This window comes from Canis aureus, chromosome 5 (assembly GCF_053574225.1).
Source record: "Canis aureus isolate CA01 chromosome 5, VMU_Caureus_v.1.0, whole genome shotgun sequence".
In the NCBI taxonomy this organism is placed as follows: Eukaryota; Metazoa; Chordata; class Mammalia; order Carnivora; family Canidae; genus Canis; species Canis aureus.
The window spans coordinates 53,389,970-53,414,323 of NC_135615.1; the positions used below are offsets into that span (position 1 = coordinate 53,389,970).

At 49.7% G+C, this 24,354-nt stretch overlaps 1 protein-coding gene across 1 annotated transcript in view; it reads left to right on the forward strand.

Moving 5' to 3' along the window:
* Positions 1–22,426, forward strand: part of MAST4 (microtubule associated serine/threonine kinase family member 4) — a 537,692-nt gene extending 515,266 nt beyond the window's left edge. Inside the window, exons 26-31 of the mRNA XM_077896497.1 lie at positions 1,381–1,581; positions 3,844–4,073; positions 5,017–5,139; positions 13,688–13,824; positions 15,923–16,104; positions 16,429–22,426. Coding sequence (XP_077752623.1) covers positions 1,381–1,581; positions 3,844–4,073; positions 5,017–5,139; positions 13,688–13,824; positions 15,923–16,104; positions 16,429–19,880 — 4,325 coding nt within the window. The 3' untranslated portion in view covers positions 19,881–22,426. The remainder of the gene's footprint in view (positions 1–1,380; positions 1,582–3,843; positions 4,074–5,016; positions 5,140–13,687; positions 13,825–15,922; positions 16,105–16,428) is intronic.
* Positions 22,427–24,354: the final 1,928 nt, after the last annotated feature.

Sequence of the window (24,354 nt, forward strand, 5' to 3'; positions counted from 1 at the left end):
ACAGAAATGTGAATTAAGTCTTAGCCTAGGAAAGAGCCTTGTGGGCTTTAAGATGCGCGGGCCGGCCTTTCCCAGGATCGTCTATAATGGTAGCAAATTCTCTGCATAGATGGCACAGCTGAAGATGATGATCATGCCTTGATGGTTTTTAAAGCACAGGGAGCTTGTAGCACAGCATTTACTTAGAAATAAAAATGAGATAAGCATTGCTTTTTCTGGATGGACAAAGATAAACTATCAGCAATTTAAAAAAAGGAAGGAAGAAAACTGATCGTCTGCGAAAGAAAGAGTGGGAAAAATCAAAGGGGTGACTGTTCACCCTTTCTCTGAGGGACTCCACACGTTCCTTCTGCTCAGAAACTTTCTTGATTCCTGGCCTGCACCATCACCCAGACAGACATCAGGGATTTTCCATTTTTGCCACCTCCTACATGGTTATGTTCTCTTATGATCCTCTCCTGAGGCTCCTAATTTTTTAACTAAAAACAATCAAACAATAACAACAAAAAAAAAAGAACACGTCCACTTTCTATTTAGGGTTAATAAATTTAAAAATAATAAAGAAGGCACGGCTGGCTTCTTGAGGGAGAAGGCCCTCAGCCCTGGTCCAGTAACTTCAGGGCAGATAGCGAATGACACGCTGTCTGGGGTGAAAGCCCAGGAAGGAGAGAGTGAGCCGTGGAGTCACGGAGTGGGTGATGTGCTGTGCCGTCCTGTGAGGTCTGCAAGGAGCGCAGTGTGGGGGGCGCACGGCGTGGGCAGTCACAGGTGACACTGCAGGTGCCCTTCTGTAGTGAACGCCAGAGCCGAGGCGTGTCCTAGGAAGATGGTAGGAGGTGACACAGGCAGGAAGTCTACACGAAGAAAGGAGGTGATGTCCCCTTACCCCCAGCAGCATGCTCCGCACAATTCACAGCATTGCCAAGGACGATCACCGATACCACAGGGTACTCGTGACACGTAGTGGGCCGTCATGCTGTTTATAGGTGGTGCCCGGTTCACAACATGGCCTACCGTGGGTTGGAAGTGGTGGGGGGCCGGGGGGCAGTGCAGGGTGGGAGAGGAGTTGTCACTGCGAGGGTTGCAAAATAGAGATTCTGGAAAGGAATGAGACTCCTAGTGAAGGGGAGTCCCGGGCTGAGGATCAGCAGATGCGTGTGCAGGTCGAGTGACACCTGAGTGGACGCCTCTTTCACCTCCTCGTCCACGTCGCCTTTCTCTAACTGGTCATGTGTTTGTGACAATTGCCTGACACCACGTGGGCTTGGGAGCCACAGGGGAGGACGGTTCCCAGTGGCTTCTTCCTCCCCCTCTCTTCCTCTCCCTCCCATCCTATCTCAGATTTCCCTCAACCGTGTTTATCCCTTCTTCTTTGCGCAGTTGGCAGTTTTTCAGAGCACTTGGATCAGATAAATGGACGAAGCGAGTGTGTGGACAGTACAGATAATTCCTCAAAGCCATCCAGTGAACCCGCTTCTCACATGGCCCGGCAGCGATTAGAAAGCACAGAAAAAAAGAAAATCTCGGGGAAAGTCACAAAGTCCCTTTCTGCCAGTGCCCTGTCCCTCATGATCCCAGGAGGTAGAGAGACGTCTACTCGCATGAACTTGTGTGATTTGTGCATGTGTTCCCCACCACCACCCCTTCCCCAGTTTGGACTGCTGATGGAGATGCAAGATTGCTAGAAGCAGGGGCGGGGGCCCGGCCCAGCTCCCCCCGGAGCTTCTCCCTGCGGGAGCTCCCGAGCTCCCATACGGCATGTGTTGTTGCCCATTTCCTCTTTCTGCGTCAGGAATGAGACAGGCTTCCTTCCCACGAAGCCTTATTTCTTTTATTTGCTTTCTTTCCTTTTCTGCACCCCCCTCCCCAGGTTAAGTGGTAAATCTACCTCCCCTGAATAATTTTTCTTCCCGAGACTGTGCATCATTTGTATATTTTAGCAAGCTGTGTATGGCATCTGTGTTGGAAACCCGAGTATCGTTTTTCCTCATCTAATTAATGAGGAAGTAGACATGGAGGACGTAAGTGTTTCATTTCTGGGGATGCAGAGTCCCAGACAGCACTGAAATTACACATTTTCCCAGCCCTGTCTGTTGAGCTATGCTTCCTCCTACTGGTAGTCAAATCCTTTCCTTCCCTGTGTTGGAAGAGTGAGCTTTAATTGTGGTTTTGTGGGATTGCACTATTTTTCAAAACTGAGTTTTGCCTCCATAAGTTTACAGCCATTCCCCTGGAAAAGATGAAATACACAGCCTTGTGTTTGTGACTTAATCCTCAAATGGCAGCAAGAGAGTGGAAATGGCAACTGAATTATATTGCAGATGGCTTGCATTTAGAAGAACACAGACCATGTATAAAGGGAATTGTGTTTTCGAAATTTCCTGTTTGTGCAGAGAGAGATTTGATAGAAACAAATGCTCATTTGGGGATACTGCTCAGTCTACCCCACTCTTTTCTGAGAGACATCCTATTTAGCTCCATAAAACAAACACTTGTCTCCCTAGTGACCATGTATAACCCAAAGGCAGTGGCCCCAGAGCAGCTGCAGTTAGGAAGGTAAGTCCACTTATCAAACCTGAGAGAAAGGCCACATCTTGGTCAAGTAGAGCGATGGTTCAGTTTGGGGCAGTGAAGGAAACCATCATGAGAGAAAGGATCAGGGGCTTTGCTTTCCAGAACTTCGATGTGTGTGTGTCCACTCTGTCCCATTCCTGCTTGCATGGTTCGAAATTCCCTATCACCCAGCCTTTTGACCTTTAGATAAAGGGTAGCCAGCAAAAGAGTACCAGGATGCCACATGCAGTCACAAAGTGAAGGAGCATGGCTTGTGACACATCTCACTTTGTTCTGTTTGGACAGACCTAAGGATTGGAAGAAAGGATAGTGCGGGTACTTTCCGCCTGCTGTGGCCACAGTGTCCTCACTGCACCTGCTGAGTCTTAGCAGCCTGGCTCTAACTGAGCTCGCCTTTAAACCTCAGCATCTTTTATATATTCTTCTCCTTGTCAAACGCACACACAATTTCACGTGAGCAGTTAAGATCTGTTTGGATTCACATAGATGGAACAGTGATAGCGACAATAAATTAGAAGTGTGGGTGCTTGTAACACAGGAGAAGCAGAGTAGAATTGGTATTGTGGAGTGTGAACTGAGCTTTTCTTAAAATTTCTCTAGCGCACCTATGTTATCTCAGGATGGTTGTTAGAATCGTGGATACTATATGGAGACAATCAGTGGGAATCATAGTAGTGAGGAGTGGTTCTTCCATAAAGAAATTGGCGTTTTAGTGCTTCTTGATGAAAATCACTTAATGAGTACCAGGTCAATAATACTGTGAAAAGCACCTCGTGCACTGATAAATAGCTCTCCTGACCATGTGTGTTTGAGAAAGACCATGTTAAAGGTGTTTAGGGCAAGATTTGGAGCCTGAGGACCTCTCCCTATAGCCCACACAGTCTTCTGTGTGTAAAGGCATGCTTGAAGTGTGTGCGTCTATGGTTTGTTTCTTTAAAATAAAACGTACTAAGAACTATCCCAGCCGGGTAGGAGCTAGGTTTCGTGTGTGTTTTAATTAGTGTAGAGAATTAAGAAATGATAACTTCAGAGAATTAATTGAAAAATTAGTTAAAATAAAGCCGCTTTTGAAGCTTTCTTAAGAGCTTCTCTTTGGAAAGCCATGCTAGTTAGCAATACGGATGTTTTCTGGTTATTTCTTTATTAGAAATGAATGGATTTGTCTTGCAGCCAAGCTTCCCATCACAGCAGGGCTAGCATGGCGTGGGCTGGCTGCATGGATATTTGCGTGATCAGGACTGGCTTTGATGCCTGACTTCTGTGTTGCAGATATGTTTGCCGTTTCTCCACTTGGAAGTCCAATGTCCCCCCATTCCCTGTCCTCGGACCCTTCTTCCTCACGAGATTCCTCTCCCAGCCGGGATTCTTCAGCAGCGTCTGCCAGTCCACACCAGCCCATCGTGATCCACAGTTCAGGGAAGAACTATGGTTTCACCATCCGGGCCATCCGGGTGTACGTGGGAGACAGCGACATCTATACGGTGCACCATATTGTTTGGGTAAGACCAGCAGCCTCTCATCCTTGGGGGTTTTCACTCCCACCCATCCTGGAGAATGAATAAGTGGGCTGAGTCATATTGACGAGCACTTTTTCTGTTAAGCTGGCATGTGGGACCTGTTTCAGGCTCTTTCCCTTTATGTAGTTGCATTGAACTTGGCCAAAACTAGTCATGTCTCATAATTCTGCCCACTTTTCATGTCCACTCTGCATACCAAGATGGTGGAAATCATTACAGATAGTCCTACTGCCACCTTTCTTTATTCTTTTTCTTTTTTTTTTCCTTTGGTTTGGTAATTTTTTAACTTTTTTATTGAAGTTCAATTTGCCAACATATAGCATAACACCCCGTGCTCATCCTGCCAAGTGCCCCCCTCAGTGCCCATCACCCAGTCACCCCAACCCCCCCACCCACCTCCCTTTCCACTACCCTTTGTTCGTTTCCCAGAGTTAGGTGTGTCTCATGTTTTGTCACCCTCACTGATATTTTCACTCATTTTCTCTCCTTTCCCTTTGTTCCCTTTCACTAATTTTTATATTCCCCAAATGAATGAGACCATATAATATCTGTCCTTCTCTGATTAACTTATTTCATTCAGCATAATACCCTCCAGTTCCATCCACATCGAAGCAAATGGTGGGTATTTGTCATTTCTAATGGCTGAGGAATATTCCATTGTTGTTTGGTCATTTTTATCCTGTCCTTTCATTAAAAAAAAAAAAAAAAAAAAAAAACTGCCTTCTCCACTCACCTGAAATTTTGTGAGGAATGGTCCTATTTTAGGATGATGACAGAAAAGGAATAATAACCATGGCTTCTGATTTCCCTCGAGGAGCTTAGGATCGTTTGCTGGTTAGCTCACAACATTGTCCCAGAAGAAAGAGTAGATGTTAGGGTTGCCCTTTGTTGGCTTATGAATGTGCACTCTCTTCTTGGACTTTAGAATGTAGAAGAAGGGAGTCCAGCATGCCAGGCAGGACTGAAGGCTGGGGACCTGATCACGCACATCAATGGAGAACCGGTGCATGGACTTGTCCACACGGAAGTCATAGAGCTCTTGCTGAAGGTATTATCTTTTTATGTCCGTTCCGTACCGATGAACCGGGTCATCAGTAAGAACTGGTCCCAAGCATTCCTTCCCTGAGTTCTTCCGTTCTTCTGTACAGTATATGCACACAGACTCAGTGTAACCATGGAGAAAGTAGTCGGTAGTCTCAGGTCTACTATTAAGGAGGAGAGAATATGAATTCACTGGGTATTTATATCATGACAACCATGTACTCCTCTCCACACACTCCCTTCCTAAGTTAACTTCTTATCCCAAATCACAGATAAAACAAGAGTTCTCTTCATTTTATGAACCTCCCATAGTAAAATCTATTTGGAAATCACTTGCCCTATGGGTGATGTTCTTCAGGAGCATAAAGTTTAATTCTAGTGCGGTGGAGGATGAAGTGGTATTAAACTGTGGGGTCAGAGGTGAAGGTTTGGTCTGAGAGTTGGCTTTCTTTTGAAAGATAGAATTGTGAGTACAGGGGCGCCGGGGTGGCTCAGTCAGGTAAGCGTCCGATTCTTGGTTTTGGCTCAGGTCATGATCTCCGGGTCATGAGATGGACTCTGTTCGGGGGTGGGGGCATCTGCTTGAGACTCTCTCTCTCTCTCTCTACTGCCCATGCTCACTTGCTCACTTTCTCTCTCAAATAATCTTTAAAATAAATTGTGAAAATATACACATATACTATAAATGACAGAAATAGGTACTGATGGAAGATGGGGTTCTAGCAATCATTAGGCCTTTCCCCCCACATACACAAATGAATTTGAACGTAAATCATTTTCTATTTTGAATGTAAGCTGAATAAAGCCTGTGGAGTTAAGACCACAAGAAGCATGAACGTGAGTGGAGAGAGAAAATCTACACTGATCCTCTCAATTCTGTTGAGTTACTTGCTGTGTCACCTGCTGACTGTAAAATATAAAGTTATAGCTTCCAAATACCGATCCTGTAAAAACAGGGATGAAGTTGTGTTTGATGTTAAGTTTGTTCAGAAAAAAGAAGTCTGTGATCAGAATTACGGTCTCTCATTGGAGGATCATTTGACAAAAATCAACAGATCTATGGATGACCTCTTGCTTTTTGAGCACCAAAGGGGCTGTAAGGGACTTCTCTACAGAGAGGTGTGAGCCATAGCCTCAAACAATGAGAGACAGAACAAAAATACATATGTGCCATTTAAAGAGTGTCCATTTAGACCGTTTGCAGAACACTTGCTCGGAGTCCGGTGCCGTGGTAGATGTTGGTAACACAGGAATTAAGGTATAGACCTTGCCCTTGAGAAGTATGGGAGATGGAGGAGACAGATGGAAGCAGATAAAGTTTAATGTAATTAGGCAGGGCTGTAGCAGAGGGAGGAATGTCATACTTTTGGAGAGAATATTCTATGAGTGGGGAGGGACACTACAGAGAAATTTCATTGAATTGCAACATAAAAAGAAAATTAGAAATGTAGAAGGCACTACAAAGAAGTGGGTGTGCTAAGCCTTCCAAAAATAAGTACAATTTAATGACTTTTCTCCTTTTTGGCCATCCCCCCAGCTAATATGAATGCATTTGTCAGAAGACTAAGGGTCTGGCCTCGGTTCGGAGAGTAGCAGTAGCGTGCGTATTCAAAGGTCCATTGTGAAGTAGCAGATTGTAGGAAAGTTATTGCCATTGATTAGTTCACATTATTAACCAAATTTTGGTCTTGGGCTCAAAACTGAAGTCTGAGGGGCAGGGGCATGAGTTTGCTGTCACTCATACCTGCAGGTTGTCTGTCCCCCTAACGCTAGCCAACGTTCTCACAAGCGCACGTATCGATCATTGAAGGGAGAGGACTCAGTATTGAGAGAGCATTGCAGCGCCCTAGGCCGTGTTGGAAATCAGCTGACAGACATGCTGAACACGGAGCAAATCTGACGGAGCCCCGCGGGGGGGGGGGGGGGGGGGATGGCAACCATTAGAGCTTTCCACATCACCCCAGCACTTACCCAAGGCCTCAGATATAGGTGGGTGCACGGTAGCTGTGGAATTGAGGTGAACCATGGGGTCTTTGCCTGCTCTCCAAAGTTACCGTGGGAGGAGCCAAATACCACACTACTACTTTTGTCACGTCTAGACTCCTGTCTCGATACACGTGCCATTCCATTCGCCATTCAGCATTAAATGGCTGGCGTCAGTCTGTGCTTTGCAGTGTGGCTCCTGAACAGAAACAGATGATACGTGGGCAAGACCTGAGTTTTTGAGTTCCGTTCACCATCTCTCCCTGATACGATTCTCTGTCCACCTGGCATGCAACACCTCGCTCACAGGAAGGATCCAAGAAATGGGACGCCCCAGCAGGGTTGCTGACTCGGAGGTCCTTTGGCTGTGAAAGTCACCTGAAATGACTTTGGGCTCTGTAAGACAAAATTCTAGAGGGGATATAAAGACTCATGAGTCTGGCCAGCAGCTCCTCTCACAGTGCCTACTGCTGTGGTCCAGGGCTGCCTGTGGCTCACTCGCAGATCGACCCTTTGTGGGAAAGAGCCCCCCCACCCCAAAATTGTTTTGTGTTGTCCCCCTCCTGTCCGCATATCCACTGTACAAACCTTCCCCCTGCAGAGGTGTTATTTCTAAAGTGCTCCTCGCTCTTGTCTAGGAGCTCAGCCTTTGTTTCAGATAGTAAGTCTGTGTTTTACAGGTGAGGTTCTCTTAAGAAAAGGTGATCTCTTCTTAAAAGAAGGTCAAGGGGATTGTAAATGGTGACATAATTTGGCTTTCTACCTCCTTTATGGCGGCGCCGTGTTACAGGCCGCACAGCTCCAGCCACAGCCTGTCTTCACATCATTTCGTGTATCTGCTTGTAAAATCAAAAGGAAAAATACTAAACTGAAACATATCTTCAGAAAATAGGTGTCTGTGTATTTTGCTGAGGCATTCGATGATTTTCATAATTTATTTTATATCGAGAGCATTCTGGATTTTTGAAACTTCCTTCTGTGAAATTCGAATACAGCTTTCTCCTGATGGTCTCTGGCAAAGTCGCTCTGCAGAACCGAGTCCCATTTGTAATGTTCTGCCCCCGTCTGTGCGGGGCACCTTCATTCCTGGATGGAGTCAGCGAGCCTGTGAGGTTGGAGGCCTTGGCACCCTTCGGGGCCGCGGCGTGCTTTGTCACAGAGCCAAGCAGAGGATCCTGCCTCTGGTTCATAAAGGAAGCGCTGGAGGGGAGCAACCAATGTCATGAAACAAAAAGGATACAAGGGACTTAATTATCTTCCCAGTGAACTGTGTAATCACGCAGCTTTCTTCCAAATTTGAACAGCGATTCTTGGACAAAGTGTAAAGTGAGTGGTATCCACGCTGGGCTTCCTCACGCCATCACTCGTGGAGCATCAGGGTAGCAGCTCTGTTTTGGAATTCTTGGATGCCGTTTACTTGATGCTTTACACTTGCCAACTACTTGCCACGAAATGCCATGGCACCCTTAGGAGAAGGTGGAGGCTGTTGTGTGTCTGTTGAGAAATGCATGTGCGGTGCTCATTTATCATTTGGAATCTGAACTTAAGAAGCATTGTCCACCTGTAATGTCCTTGCGTTCGGTCTCCTTTGCCCTCACACCTTCAATGAACCTGCTGTGGAAGCCCTTACGCCACCGGGAAGCTCGTCCAAAGTCAGTTCACAACATAGGCCCATGGAGTGACACCATCACATGGTTCTGGGGTTCACTTCCCCCTCCCTCCCCCGGCCATGAATCCCATGCAGGGTGCTCCTTCCCCTTTGCCTCACGTCTCTCCTGCCACGAGGAGACAGTCACCTCCTTTTGGCTCTCAAGTCGCTTCCTGAAAGGACTTCGTGAAAGCGATGACCTCCTCCTCCACCCGCCGCAGCGTTGGGTAAAGCCCATAGGGACCCACACAATAGCGCACCCCAGCTTCACCTCCCCAATACGGGAAACTCTCGGCTCGACCAGGTTGCTCTTCCGGGACGGCCTTAGTTTAAGCGCCCGGTGCCCTAAAACTTCCTGGGCCCCTGCTGCACAACTTGCCCTCCTGGGAACTCTGAGCAGCTTCGCGGTACTGAAAGGCAAGCCGTCAGATAGCATCGCCATCGCCGTCCTCACGGACTCAGCCTCGTGGCGGGCCTTGCGGAGTCGTACGGCCCAGGACACTGAAGACGAGGCGCCGAGAGGGCGTCCCTAGATGAAGGCCTAGAATGCCCTCGCCCCGTGAGGTCGATGCCGTAAATAACCGTGTGTCCCCACTTTCCAGATGAAGAGATGAAAGCAGGACAAAGTTAGCAAAGCAGCCCGAGGTTGTCCGCCGGGAAGAGCAGAGCTGCGGCCCGCGTGCCTGTGAGCGGCGTCGGGCCCTGGGGCTCCTCTCCGCGCCCTCTCCGCCGGCCGGCCGCGCAGCTCGGTGCCCAGGTGGGAACACGGTGCCAGTCCGCGGTCCAAGTGTCCCACATAGGAGCAGCCCGCCTGTGCGGCCCAGGCTCCGAAGGAGGCAGCTTTGCGCTAGGCTCCACGGGAGGGGAGCGGGGGGAGCGGTGCAGGCCCGGGGGGCTGGTGGAGAGGGGGCGCACACCAGGGCGTGTGGGGCGGCTCTGCAGCCCCAAGGGGGTGTGCACAGACGGGAGGACAAGACGGCCCAAAGCGCCTGGGGAACGTGAGTGGCTCGGGTGGCAGGGGCCTGGGCTTGCACGTGGGACGGAGCATGCAAGGCAGCTGGGGCTGGCTGCTGGAGGGTGTGAATCAGGCCGACCCGGGCCTGCGGGGCGTGCGCCCCTCCCTGCGTGCGTTATGCACAAGAGGCGTGTAGGCAGCGCCCATGTCCATGAGACATCGCCGGCCCCCGCTACGGGACCCGGAGCCACGCTGAGAGGGAGAGGCCGGGTAGCTTGCTGTTGTGTTCAGGTCAGCCAGCTTACAGGGATTTCCCTCCCACCGTGCGCAATTACACAAATAGTTGATAGGAAAAGTGAACAAATTGAACGCTTAACCATCTGCTGGCCCCATTTTTTTTTTTTTAAGTAAGTACAGAATTTCTCCTAGAAGAGTTCACTGGTTCTTCAGAAGAGCGGATTGAGGATAAACCGAGCCCATAAGAGGCAGCGCAGAGCTCAAGCCAGCCCCCCGGGTAGCCGCGGATCCACCAGGCAGCAGGCTTTACGATTCCTACATACCCGGTTGTTGATGAAGTTATTTGTCCATTCATTTACCATTTTAATTATCATCCATGCTCCCAGGGAAGTGTTTGCACTCTGGGTCTTCTAGGTCTGTAGTTCCTCCTCAGGGAAGTTACCTCGGCGTATTTACGTAAATCCAGCAAACTGTCCTCTGGAACAGCCATATATAGAAACATGAAGGAGAAACTGGGTTTGTTTTTTAGAGAGGAAGGGAACATTTGTACAGAGCTCAGTGATGGGCCCTGATTTTAAAACCCTGGTTATAACTACTTTCTGATGAGCTGTGTTTATCGTTTCTATTTGTTTCATTCAACGTTGATGCAGTTTTCAGTCTCCTCGATTTCTTCTTGACCATCTCCTACGCTGATCATTCACTATGTTAATCAGTGCGTGGTTCCCTCACTACCACACATGAAGTATAAGCCGCGTACTCTGCTGGGAGCAAGAGAGGCGGAGGATCAGGACATGCCATAGCCACGGGGCGAGCGGCCACAGGGGATGAGGGACAGAGAGCCAGGTGTAGACCCTTGCACGGGCTCTGTGACCTTGGGGAAGAAGAAAACTCTGTGTCCCTGACTCTCTTTTCCTCATCTAGAATGCAAGGATAACAATTCTTTCCCACCTCACAGGGTTGTAAAAAAATAGAGCAGCCCTCACGACTTGGTGGGGAAAATAAAGTAAGAGGATATATGTGAAAAACGCTTTAATGCGGAAAATGTGCTCTAAAAAGGCTGCGTGGCATTGTTAGCCTTTCTGTGGTGAAGATGTGAAAGCCAGTGGTGAATCTCGCCAGAAAGAGTAGAATGTTGTCAGTTGTTATGAAGATTTGTTGGAAGTCCCATGTGTTTAGGTTTAGTAGGAATCATGCGCCTCAGGCTCAGGACTCATAGAACAGCGTCAGGGATCACGACGGCTCTCTGGGCCCCCATTGCAGACGAACATGGACAAGGATTGAAAGAACTCCCAGGAAGGACAAACTCCGGCCACACTCGCTCTTTTCATTCACCTGAGGCACACAGGACAAACTACGAGTTTAGCATGGCCTCCCTCAATTTGTGAGGAGATCCCATTCCAAACAACCTCCCTTGTAGGGCTTTCACACCTAGAAGCTAAATGTTGTGTTCGAACAAGAACTAGAACGTCTTTCCTAGTAGATAAAGGTTTATTCTTAAAGTTGTGGCATTTGTATGCAGAACATATGGTTTTTTCTCTCAGAAAAAAATTTTTTTTCTTTTGTTTCAGTTCTAATCCTATTTCCCTAAAGTATTTTTTTACAATTAGGACCTTAGGTGTGGGAAGACATGTTCTTAAATATCAAAAAAAAAAACCCTATAATATCAGTCATAAAATACTAAGACTTGCTGATTCTAAAGTGAATACAAGACATGGACAGATCATCTCCTGAAGAAATTAGAAATGACCAAAATAAGTGTGACAGCATCAAAGAATGAAGATTAAAACTTGACACAACTTACTTATAGTATAAAATTGGTCACTTGTTTAATGCTAATATTCAGTTCTAACAAACCTGGGTAAGAAAGGTATTTATGGGGACCCCTACGTGGCTCAGTCAGCTAAGTGTCGAGCCCCAGGTCAAGGCGTGCGCTCAGCATGGAGTCTGCTTGAGATTCTTTCTCCTTCTGCCCCTCCTCTCGCTCTCTCCCTCTCTCTCAATTTCTTTCTCTCAACCACTCTCTCTCTCTGTCAAATAAATTAAAAAAAAAAAAAAAGTATTTATGTGCTGCCAGCAAAAGTACACATTGACATAAGCTTTCTGGAAAATAATGTATTAATATGTACCAAGAGTTTTTAAAAGGTTGAGATAGACCCTTTGATTTGCTGCATTGACTCTAATTATGTAATCTAAAGAAAATGACAGATTAAGGCAATGATCTATAGATGAGAATATTTATGGCGACTCTTGAAAGAACTGAAAAGTAGAAAAGAATAGCAGTAGGGAAATTAAGTTTTGATTCCCCCATCTTGTGGAATATTGTTGCACAGCCAGTAAAAATTACGTTCTCAGTGAACATTCGATGATGCAGGGAGAGTTTTCCAAGTTATGTGATGTGAAATGGAAAAACAACATAAAGCTAAAGCTAAGTATCTGATTAGCTAAGATTAAAATTATTTGTGAGATATGTCTGTTTATGTGCTTCATTTATACGTGCCTGAGAAAAGGTCAGGAAATGATGCTGAAATATTACCAATGTTAGCTGAGGGAAAGGCTCCTCGATGATTTTTAGTTTTACTTATACTTTATAATTTCTTCTTCATAAGATGGTATATTATTTCCCAAATTGGAGAGGGGGAGTCGATGTTAACATGAAAGCAGTCAGTCCCCACGGGTTTGGTGCTCTGCCCCCACCACACTCAACTCCCCGTCACTTAGTACCACTTAGAGACGGGCTGCTAGGGGTTTTCCAGGTGTAGGCCTCTTTAAAAGATCCTTCTCCTTATGTTCCTTGTCTTTTCGAGGTAATCAGGGCCATCTGTGACTTTGAAAGGACATGTTTCTCCCCTGGGTATTAAGAAATTCAAGAAGAGGTCATTGATGCAGGAGGGAAGGGGATCAGCCTACCGTCTGCCCTAGGCGCCCCTCAGCCTGGCTTCTGACTCCACCTCTGCTGTCCACCCTCAGGGCCTGCCCAGTAAGCCCTGTCCCAGCACTGAGTGAAGGGCCTGGAAATCCCCCAGGAGTTACCTCGCCATGTGTGACCTGGTTAAAGAGAGGCTGTTTTGTACTCGCCGGCATAAACTTTGCAGCTCTGCCGGCTGATAGGTTTTACGATGACAGAAAAGGAATCTTTTAAAATAATTAAAAATAAAAATCTCATTCAGTTTTGCTAGGCTATGATTTCTAGGTCAAAGGAAAAACACAAAAAGGAGAAAAACAAAAAATAAATCAACCAAGAACAGACAGCCCCTGGGCACATTTATACTAAATACATATGGATGAAGATAACTGCTATTTATAGAGTCCTCTCCATGTGTCCCACTCGGTGCTGAAGGCTTTACTAACTCCATGCCATGTAATCCTCCCACGGCCCCCGTGAGCCAGGTAGGACTCCTCTGTTACACGGTGCAAGTGTTTGAGGTATAGGAACCAGAAGCAACCTGCTGAGGTCACAGAACTTGGATTTGAACTCACATCTGTGGAGTCCAGAGCCTGCCCTCTTAAAGAAACCTGTCATTTAAAAAAAAGTCATTTTTGCCTTCCGCCCCCTTTGTGTTAGGATGTCATTGCTCCAAAGGTTATTTAGAAATAGAAGGCTTTTGTCCATATGTCTTTACGTACCTTTATTTGTCTTTGAATCTCTCGTCCGGGTTCTGATCTCGTTTCCTCCCAGAATTTCCCTTTAATACCACCACAATTTTTCTTTTTTCTTTTTTTTTTTTTTTACAGAGTGGAAATAAGGTGTCAATCACTACTACTCCATTTGAAAACACATCAATCAAAACGGGACCAGCCAGGAGAAACAGCTATAAGAGCCGGATGGTGAGGCGGAGCAAGAAATCTAAGAAGAAAGAAAGTCTAGAAAGGTTAGTTCAAGCAGCATTTTTTGTGAGCTTGGTATATACCCTGTTGGAGGAAAGCGTCTCCTTACCTAATTTAAACACATTATGAGAAAGGTCCATTTCTCTGTGAGGAATTTCATGCTGTGGTTCAAATATTTATACATTAAAGTTCATATTCATAACAGCATCATTTTTCACAATGAAAAGATTTACGTTACCTCACAGAAGAATTCAGATTGCTTTTTCTTTTTTTTTGTTTTCTTTTTTTTTTTTTTTTCCGCTGTGTGAGTACCATGTAAAGCCCTTTGCTGTTTCTTAAGCCTCTAGACTTTACTTCAGGAGAGTTGGATTTAAGGCACTAGACCTTCAGGCAGTTTTTAGCATTAAATCTCCATTTACTAATGTCCTTTATGTTATCTAAAAACAAACAACTGCTATTTTTTTAATACTAGATACTCGAAAATAATGATCGCTTTAAAGCATCCAAATAAGCCTAAAAATAAAGGGGTTTTGCTTTACTGACTGAAGATCTAACTGGGTTACACATTTGCAATCTGGGAGGCAGTCTTTTTGTGCTCTGTGCGGACACTGACGAGATGCGTGTTTGTGTCTGAGTGGGGACATTTCTTGCCAGACAACTGTCTGGATGGGCTCCCTGCATGATACCACAGCAGCATCTTTCCTTTTCCCAGGTGGATCTAATGTGTCTGACTGTATGAGGATTTTTGATGATAGAAATGTGGGGAAATAAGCAAATAAAATGGGAATGCTTATTAACTCCAGGAAAGACGACAGCAAGCAAGAAAGGAAATGGGATCCTGCTTTGCATAGCCCAGCTGTGAACAATTATTTATAATATAAAATAGAGGGGAAATAAGAAAAAAAAGCAGGGGGCAGCCTTTTTTCTAACTGAAAGTTTTGGTTTAGCTCTAGAGGGAGGGATAGAAACGCAATAGTGTATTTGGTCAGAGGGTGGGAGGGGCTTGTGTCAGAGCTTCATTCTCATCTTCTGGGCTAGGAAATCAATAGATCGTTTCTGGAACTGATAAACGAAAACATAAAGAGATCACTGAGCAATGTGCAGACAGGTAGGAGAAGAAACTGCTAATGGAGAAGAAAGTGGTATCTCTGGTGAGTGGGCCAAGGGCAGAGTAGCAGACTTGCTTATTTTATGAACTGTAGAGAATGACTTAATTGTTTAACCCACATTTATTACTTGGATTAAAATCAAATGCACAGATTCTGAGATGTATGCTTTATGAGCTAAGTGAATGGTTTCTATATTTTTTTAATGTGCGCTTTATATTCTGATTGTGCTTTTAAGTCAGAGAACACACTGTTGCAGAGGGGCAGCGGTGTTGAAACTTGTTTAAGCTCTCTAGGGGTGAATGAGGCTTGCATGATGGTAAAGGCAAAAGAACTTTTTACAGCCATCTGAAGCTTTCCCTTTTTTTTTTTTTTTTTTTTTGCTTTAAGATATGCTTGTTGAACACTAAATACACATTTGCTTCTGCTGCAGCTCAGTGTCTGGTGCCCTGCTGATACGATAAGCTTCAGTTCACCTTTCTCGCTTTTTCTGTGTTAATGTACAACCTACATTGTCATTAAGAATTTTCAAGAGCCCACGGTGGAATAAGCAGGGCAAACAGCCCCTCCTAGATACAGCCTCTGCTCAGTGTATCACCATTAAAGAATTCTATATCCAAGGTGATGGTTCCTCTTCCAGAGATTTACCTGGTATTATCTCTTATGAAAGTGTGTTTTGGGATCTGAGGGGGCGCATGCTTAGAAGCATTCAGGTGAAGGACGCCCTCCTCATAAACCTGACAAATAAATAAATGAATACGTATTTTGTATTTTTCTTCATTTCCTCAGCTCTTCCTAAAGTCTTTGGAATTAAGAGAGCTTCCGATGTATCCTATCAAAGACTTCCTTTCTAAGTCATTAGAAGGAAGTCATTTTTCACTTGAAAAGTGAGAACCGACATGCCTTTAGCGTAGAACCTGCCGCTGTAAGGCCTTCCCTGGTACAGAGGTGTAAAGGGACTGCGCTGGTGTTGTGGGGAGATGGTAGGGGACCCCAAGTGTCGAATCTCATTGGTTTCCTCTTGCTTCCACTCTAGGAGGAGGTCCCTCTTCAAAAAACTAGCCAAGCAGCCGTCCCCTTTACTCCACACCAGCAGGAGTTTCTCCTGCCTCAACCGGTCCCTGTCGTCAGGGGAGAGCCTCCCAGGTTCCCCCACGCACAGCTTGTCTCCCCGCTCCCCGACGCCCAGCTACCGCTCCACCCCTGACTTCCCATCAGGTGAGTGAGGCCCCTGGGCAAGGGACAGGTGAGAGGAGGTCAGGATCACTCTCTGAGCTCCTGAGGAACAGGAGGCTCAGGCCCTAGGTGGTGGTGGACGGGATTGAGAGGGTGGCCGTGAGACGAGGCTGCGTAGACCCTTAGGGCAGGAAGCACTGGCCTGAACCCCAGCGTGGGGAGGGCCTACGTGAACAGGCGTGTATCCGTGGGTTAAGTGCGAAGCTGGCCTTTATCCGACCTGATCTGCAACAGCTGGGGCAGGCGGGAAGCACAGGAAGAAGAGGGAGGGAGTCCCCTGCTCACGGCCTTCTGTTTTCCACGCAGGTACTAATTCCTCACAGAGCAGCTCCCCGAGCTCCAGTGCCCCCAATTCCCCAGCGGGTTCAGGACACATCCGGCCCAGCACCCTCCACGGCCTGGCCCCCAAGCTCAGCGGACAGCGCTACCGGTCCGGGAGGCGGAAGTCGGCCGGCAGCATCCCACTGTCCCCCCTGGCCCGGACCCCCTCTCCCACGCCTCAGCCCACGTCCCCACAACGGTCGCCATCCCCTCTGCTGGGTCACTCGCTCGGCAATTCCAAGATCGCCCAGGCCTTTCCCAGCAAGATGCACTCCCCTCCCACCATCGTCAGACACATCGTGAGGCCCAAGAGCGCAGAGCCCCCCAGGTCCCCGCTGCTCAAGCGCGTGCAGTCAGAGGAGAAGCTCTCCCCCTCCTACGGCAGTGACAAGAAGCACCTGTGCTCCCGCAAGCACAGCCTGGAGGTGACCCAGGAGGAGGTGCAGCGGGAGCAGCCTCAGCGGGAGGTGAGCTTGCAGAGCCTGGAGGAGACCGTGTGCGACGCGCCCTCCCTGAGCCGTGCCAGGCCCGTGGAGCAAGGCTGCCTGAAGCGCCCCGTCTCCCGGAAGCTGGGGAGACAGGAGTCCGTGGACGAGCTGGACCGAGAGAAGCTCAAGGCCAAGGTGGTAGTGAAGAAACCCGATGGCCTCCCGGACAAACAGGATCCCCACCAGAAATCCCACGGACTCGGCAGCGATTTGGAGGCCCTCTCTACTTTCAGGCTGGAAGACAGGGAGAAGAAACTATATCCAAAGGCATTAGAGAGGTCGAGTCATTTTGAAAGCAAAGTGGCCTCGCAGGAGCCCCCGTCCCTGGGCAGTCTGCTGAAAGGGGCTCTTCACAAGCAGGCCAGCGTTCGGGCCAGTGAGGGGGCCGCCTCGGAAGGGGTACCCGGGGACCACAGCCAGGGCGTCTGTGACTTCAAGCGCACCTCTGCTCCCGGCATCCTCCAGGACGGCCTGTGTCACTCCACCGACAGGTCCAGCTCTGGGAAGGCTGAAAACCTGGAGAAGGCCCCCCCAGCCAAGGAGTGCCTCCGATGTGAGAAGTTAGACAGCAAACTGGCCAACATCGATTACCTCCGAAAGAAGATGCCATTTGAAGACAAAGATGACAGCCTGTGTCCCGTGCTCAAGCCCAAGATGACCTCTACTGCCCATGAGAGCCTGCCCGGGAACCCGGGCCGGGCCGTGGGTGGGCAGCAGGAGGCCCTGCCTGCCTCTGAGGGCCGAGCGTTCATCAGCGGTGCCCACCCGGCTCAGATCAGCGCCGTTTCCTTTGTCCCTCTCAAGGCCCTAGCCGGCCGGGGGGACGGCGGGGTGGAGAAGGGGGGCCTGGTGGCTCCTGAGTCCCCAGTCCGGAAAAGCCCGTCCGAGTATAAGCTGGAAGGCAGGTCTGTGTCCTGCCTGAAGCCCATTGAGGGCACTCTGGATATCGCTCTCCTGTCCGGGCCTCAGGCCTCCAAGACCGAGCTGCCTTCCCCCGAGCCCGTGCAGACCCCCAGCCCGGCCAGGGATGTGGGGACCCCTGTGCCACCCGCCCCCCTGGGCAGCGGGGCCTCTAAGGCGGAGACCGCCCAGAGGGAGCCTTCCCCCGCCGGCCTCAGGATGAGTAAGTCCTACCTGCTGGAGCCCCGCTTCCCAGCCAGCCGAGGCCTCCAGAACTCTCCAGGCGGCCCCTTGCCAGACCCCGAGCTGAAGCAGGACAGGAAAGCCTCCCGCGGGGCCAGGAGCGTGGTGACAGTCCCCGAAGGCGACCCCCAGCCGAGAGAGGGGGGCTGCAGCCGACACCAAGGCCACGCGCCCGAGCCGAGACCCGGCCCCTTCCTGGGGCAGGGCCCCCCCGCGGCCGAGCCACCCCGGTCCCGCGGCCTGACACCTGCTGACCGGGCGCCCTCCAGAGAGCAGCTCAGTGGGAGGCAGTCCTCCGACAGGGGCCCTCCGGCCGCCAGGGGCCAGCGGGCCAACGTCAGGGCGGACACCCCCCGGGAGCCCTCCGTGGAGTCGTGTCCAACAGAAGCTGCTAAAACCGGCGACGATTCCAGACACGTGCCCTCTGGGGCGAGGACCCACCCGGATGTCCGCGCACAGCCCCACACCGCGGAGAGGGCATGGGGGTCCTGCGGGAAGGCGAGCCACGGGGACGGCCGGGACGAGGGGAGGCCGCGGGCCCCGGAGGACCCTTGTCTGCGCTCGGCGGGGGCTCCCTGTGAGAGGGAGCCGGGCCGGGGAGGAGGGAGGGGAGGAGGAGGGGGAGGAGGGGGAGCCCCTCCCGCGCGGTGGACCCTGCAGCCCCCCGGCCCCGAGAACGGGAAGGGAAGGCAGCTCCCCGGTTGCCCGCCTTTGCAGAAGGACGCCCCCAGGGAGCCGGAGAGGAAGGAGCGGCCGGTGCAGCCCCGCGGGAGCAGCGGCCCCCCGCCCCCGCCCCCGCCCCCGCCCCCGCCCGCCGCCCAGGAGCTGCCCGGCCCGCCGCCGCATCCGCCCCGCGGCTCGCCCAGCCCCTGCTCGGCCGGACAGCCGGGGAGCCCGCCCGGGGCCGCGGCGCCCAGCCTGGGCCCCCAGGACGGCGCCCCGAGGTCCGCGCCCCCGGACAGGGCGCCCTCCTCGCAGAGGCCGAGCGCGGCGCCGGCTGTCGGCGGCCCCGAGGGGCAGGGCGGCGGCGGGGCGGTGCTGGGCGCGGCTCCCCCGCACGCCCGCGGGGGCCTCCTCGGCACCAGGCCGACCCCGCCCGGCGGGGGGCGCCCCCCCGACGAGCCGCCCCGGAGCGTCGCCAGCGCCGGGGAGCAGCAGAGCGCGTGCCCCAAGCACCCCAAGCCATCCACTGTGAAAGACTGCCCCGCTCCGTGCGGACAGACGGACGGCAGCGCGGGGCCGCGGACTCCCGCCGACGGGAAGGCCGAGGGCAAGCGGGGCCCCGAAGCGCCCGCCGGGCCCGCCGCCGGCCTCCCCCCGGCCCCGCGCGAGGCCAAGGCCGGGGCCCCGGGGGCGCAGAAGCCGGTGGGCGGGGCGAGCAGGAGCGCGGTCACGCCCACCGCCCCGCCCGCGGCCACGCCCCCACCGCCCGCGGCCACGCCCCCACCGCCCGCGGCCACGCCCACCGCCCCGCCCGAGAAGTCCCGCAGCTGCTCCGCGGGCTTCCCCGGAGCCGGGGCGCGGGGGGCCGCGGGCGGCGGGGGCGGGGGCCGAGCCCCGATGCCCAAGAGCGACTCGCTGCCGTCCTTCCGGAGCTCGGCCGCCCTGGAGCTGCAGCAGCCTGGCCCCGCGCCGCCGCCGCCTCCCGCACGGAAACCGGGCGCGGCCCGCGAGGTCACCAGGGCGGCCCCCGCGTCCAACCCCGAGCGGCCCGCCGTCGCCCTGTCCCCCGAGAAGGACTTCGTGGTGCGGCAGAGGCGGGGGCGGGAGCCCCTGCGGAGCAGCCCCCACAAAAAGGCGTCGTAGCGGGGCGCCCAGGGCAGCCACCGGGATGTGCACCTACCGTGCACCTGCTGCGCACCTGCGCCTCCACCTCCTTCCAAAGCAGCGCGGCCGCGTCGGGGCACAGGCGGACCCCCTTCCTCTTGCCCCGCCCCCCGACTGTCCCCGGTAGAACTGACACCATTCGGTGTTTGGACAAACAGCGACAACGCGGACCTTGCGGTCGAGGGTTGTCGCGGAGAAGGATGTGCGCTGTAAATACCCTCCCGCGTGTTTGGCTTGGGATGTAGAGTCGGTACCTTGCTGCTGATTGCGTTGTTTTACCACGGCTTTTTTTTTTTTTCTTTCTTTCCTTAATTTCTTTCTTGGTGGGTGTTTTTCTTTTCTTTCTTCCAGTTAAGATTTTTGCTTTACCACTTGATCCTAACCTAGTAAGGAAGCCACAGCGGTTAAAATCGGGTGTATGGAAAATGGAAAAGTCTGGCTACACTCCTGTCTGTGTATATACGCATCCAGCCACATGTTTTGGCTTGTGATCTAGGAGGAGATTTCAAGGCTACGTTTTTCTAAGTTAAAAGATTCCGAGTAGAGTTAAAGAGGAACGGAAGCCCTAGCTGCAGTAGATCGTGAGTCTGTGTGTGTGTCTTTAAAGAGAGATTTTGATAGTCGCTGTATCTGGCCACCTGTGTTTCCAGATCTTAGAGCGAGAGCTACTCTGATCGTGGCGTTTGGAACCTTCCTCCGTTAGGAATGGCCGGAACCAGTGGAGCTAACCATTTTCACTTCACAGCCATCCGAGTGGACGTTCTGATCCGGGGTCCAACTGTCTGGAAGGCCCGTTGTCCTTGTCCGTAGGGGGGGATGTGCAGGGTCTTCACCCTGGCTGTCGTGGGGGCTATAAACACACGTCAACTTTATTTTTGTTACTTTCCCTTCTTTTCATGCTCTTAAACTCAGGCCTGTATGCTATGAGTCACTAGTCCAGAAGCACACATTTTGTAGTAGTTTTGCACCAGCCCTGCTCTTGAACAAAAAGGAAAAATCACTGGCCGCACACAAATCTGATAGTATTAAATTGAGTTAAGAAGCGTCAGGCATTGGAAGAGGTTTTAAATTTGCTTTTTTTTCTTTTTTTTTTTTTTTTTTTTTTTTTTGAGGGAAAACGGGGGTGGATTTTGGCATCATAGCATATATATTAATGAATAATCAGGACATCAGATACATTTTAATACATAGCTGGGGCCTTATGTTGTAGATGAAGCTTGCTGTTTTTAGCAAGTTCCTGGGTTTCACATTCATTTCTGACGCATCGAGTAGCTCCATACATTACATAACATGATCTCTTTATTTGTATGCAAAAAAAAATACTGTATTAATAAAGAGCAGCATTTTTTAACAAAAAGACTTGGTGGAGCTATTTGGTGCTTGAATGTGTCCTTTTTACTTTTGCTAAGCCTTATTTAAATTTTGTATACCATGGAATATGTAGAATTCGTCAAATCATTTTAGTGCTGAGGGGGGTTTTTTGTTCGTTTTTGTTGCAGTTGTCCTGGTGGCTTGTTTTGTATTGTAAGATGACACTTGCTGACACCAGTACTAAGGCACTAAGAGGAAATACACACAGATAAGTCTTTATAAGATGTTTGGGATCCATAGCAGGATTTTTTTAGTTTTGTTTTTTAAGAGGGGAAAAAAATTATCAATAAATACTCACTTAGCACCCAAACCCCCTCGGAGGTCTTAGCATCTTCAAGCTATAAAATTGTTCATCTAAGCACAGCCCGTGGAGTGTAAATTATTTAGCGAGGCTGTAAACCCTGCTCTGCTCCAAAAACAAAAGCATAACTTAACCATCTACTTGGTTGTCCTTCATTGTACAATGAGTTGGCAATGGCAAAAAAAAAAAAAAAAAGTCTCCTTGCCCATGATTTTTTCCCGTGTGATTTTAGCTATACCCCATCACTACATTGTGAAATTGCAGAAGAAACAAATACCGTAAAAAAACTTAAATCGGTTTCCAAAGTGGTCTCGACATTTATAATTCATATCTGTGTTGGGTGGTTGTCATAACCCCATCCTCTGTACTCAGACATCACGACAGGTCTATCGGGGAGGTAGTTCATGGTTTACAGCCTTTGCTTTTTAACTGTCCCGTTTCCTTTAAAGCACAACTAGCTGCTTGTTTACAAATGATATTTTTATGTATATTTTGTATAGTGTATTACCATTTTTGCCAAATATGTTTTTGCATTTTGGATGAGTAAAGAGTACTTAAGGTTGCATTCATGTAATACCTGTTTGTTGTTGTAAACCTCTCCAATCAGCTGGTAGAAATTCTCCTGTGTTCTATTTGGTCAGTCTCCTGTGATTGTAAGATGTGCTCCTCGGTATTACTCCCAGCTGTAGATTTACCAGCTTAAAAGTTTGTTAGGATCTGTGCAATAAAGTGTTTGCAGTCTTATTTTCTCTAAGAAATTCCCTATGGATGTCATAATTGTTGTATATTGAACAAATATTTATACTTATGCAGTTGCATAACATTGAAATAAAAATTTAGCATGAAAACATAATGACTAATATGTTCTGTTCTTGTATATACACATCTCCAAAATGCTACTGAATATAACTGTATATTATGGTAAGTATGGGATTTTGCAGATTGCTTTCTGTGGAAGGGAATGGTTTGCTAATTTCTTTTAAAGATTTTATTTATTTGGGAGAGAGAGAAAGAGGGAGAGAGCACAAGCAGGGGGAGTAGCAGAGGGAGAGGGAGAGGGAGAAGTAGGCTCCCCACCGAGCAGGGAGCCCAACATGAGGCTCGATCCCAGGGTCCCGGGATCATGGCCTGAGCTGAAGGCAGACATTTAACCAACTGAGCGACTCAGGTGCCCCTAATTTTTTTTAACTCCTACAAATATTCTATTCTTAAAGATTAATATATTCCTATAACACCTCCCTACCTTTCTACCAACCGTATGCCTTGCCTGTAAAACTTACCACCTTCCACACCACGGTCACTGCCCTCATAAAGTCTTCCTCAGTGACACCATCTCCTCCGTTTCTCCTAAAACCTTCCTCCATCAATTAGCACCGTGCCTTGTTGTCTTTCATTTCCTCCCCTTCCTGTGTCTTTCCTCATAATCAAAGCCATCAAAACCACCAGGAAGGAAAGAAGCAGCCTGACATTTATTGTCTACCTCATATATATACACGTAGTGCTGGGCAGGAAGATTTTCATCTCCCATGTCATTTGAACCCCAAACCAGATGGCGGCGGCAGCCCCATTGTACAGGTGAGCAAACACCCACAGAATCTATGTCATTTGTTTAATATACACCCTGGAAAGAGGATTGGGATTAGAATCCAGATTTTTTTTTTTTTCAGGCCCTAAAGGCCTTGACCTTCCTGAACGGTACCAGGTGTCCTGTGAAATCAGATCTGGGCCCCTCTGAATGATCTAAGCCATCCCATTGTCTCTTTCTTCACATGGCAAAAAATCACAGGGCGCAAGATTACATGTGTGATGATTGGTGGGAAACCACGAGCCAAGGAAGCTAATCGTTTTCTGTAATAGGGCTCCTTATTAATTCTAATTAATCAGTAGGCAATCACCTAGCATTTTCGCTTCACCACACAAACATAACATGAAAAAGTGTCGCTTTAATAACTACAGAAATCTGCTTCCTTCGATACAGGCCAGGCATTAAGGAACTCAATGGTAGGGTAGCTCTCTAAATTTAATTTCCCACCTACCTGTATGGTTTTAACTTACTCCTAAAAGCAGTTATTTGTGTTATTCCTTTCTTTTTCCAGTTCTCCCCCCACCCCCAACGAATATTGTACATGTCTTAAGTATCTGCGAGAGTTAGAAGTGACCACAGCTTAGTTGAACCTTGGTTCACACTATTTGCACACTACAAGGCAGTCACTCTGACCCAGGTTCCCGTACTAGCAGTTCAGACCCCTTGGGCTGTGGGCTGGAACCTTGGCGCCTGTCCTCACAGAAAAACATGCAACAACTTGCCCCTGATGTCTGGGACCCTGCCTTCCAGAGACCAGGTGGACGGCTCTTCCGCAGGCTGACGCTGCGACTGTCGGTCCCAGCAGGTGCATGCAGGCCAGCGCTTCAAACAGGGAACCTGCTCCGGGAACTTGAGTGCCCTGTGGACTCGGTGACACGCCCGTCAAGTCTATCCAGATGCAGAGAAAAGAAAGTTCTGCTGTGCGTGGCTGCTAGGTGCGGCCGCCGCCCCGCACAGCAAGAAGCCTATCAATGCTGCAAAGCTGGAAGCCTCTGAGTGTGGCCTGTTAGGTTCAGCGCCGCCTGGAGCCTGCCGTCAGTACGAGGGAGGATGGAGCTGTTGCGAGGCCTGGGGCAAGCACGTTGCAGTTACCAGATCTTCATATGTCAGGCTGGCAGGGCCATAAGCTCCAGCCCTAGGACGTGTCTAAGTAAAAATCCTTGGCCTGAAAATTCCATCCCTCCGGAGTACACGTG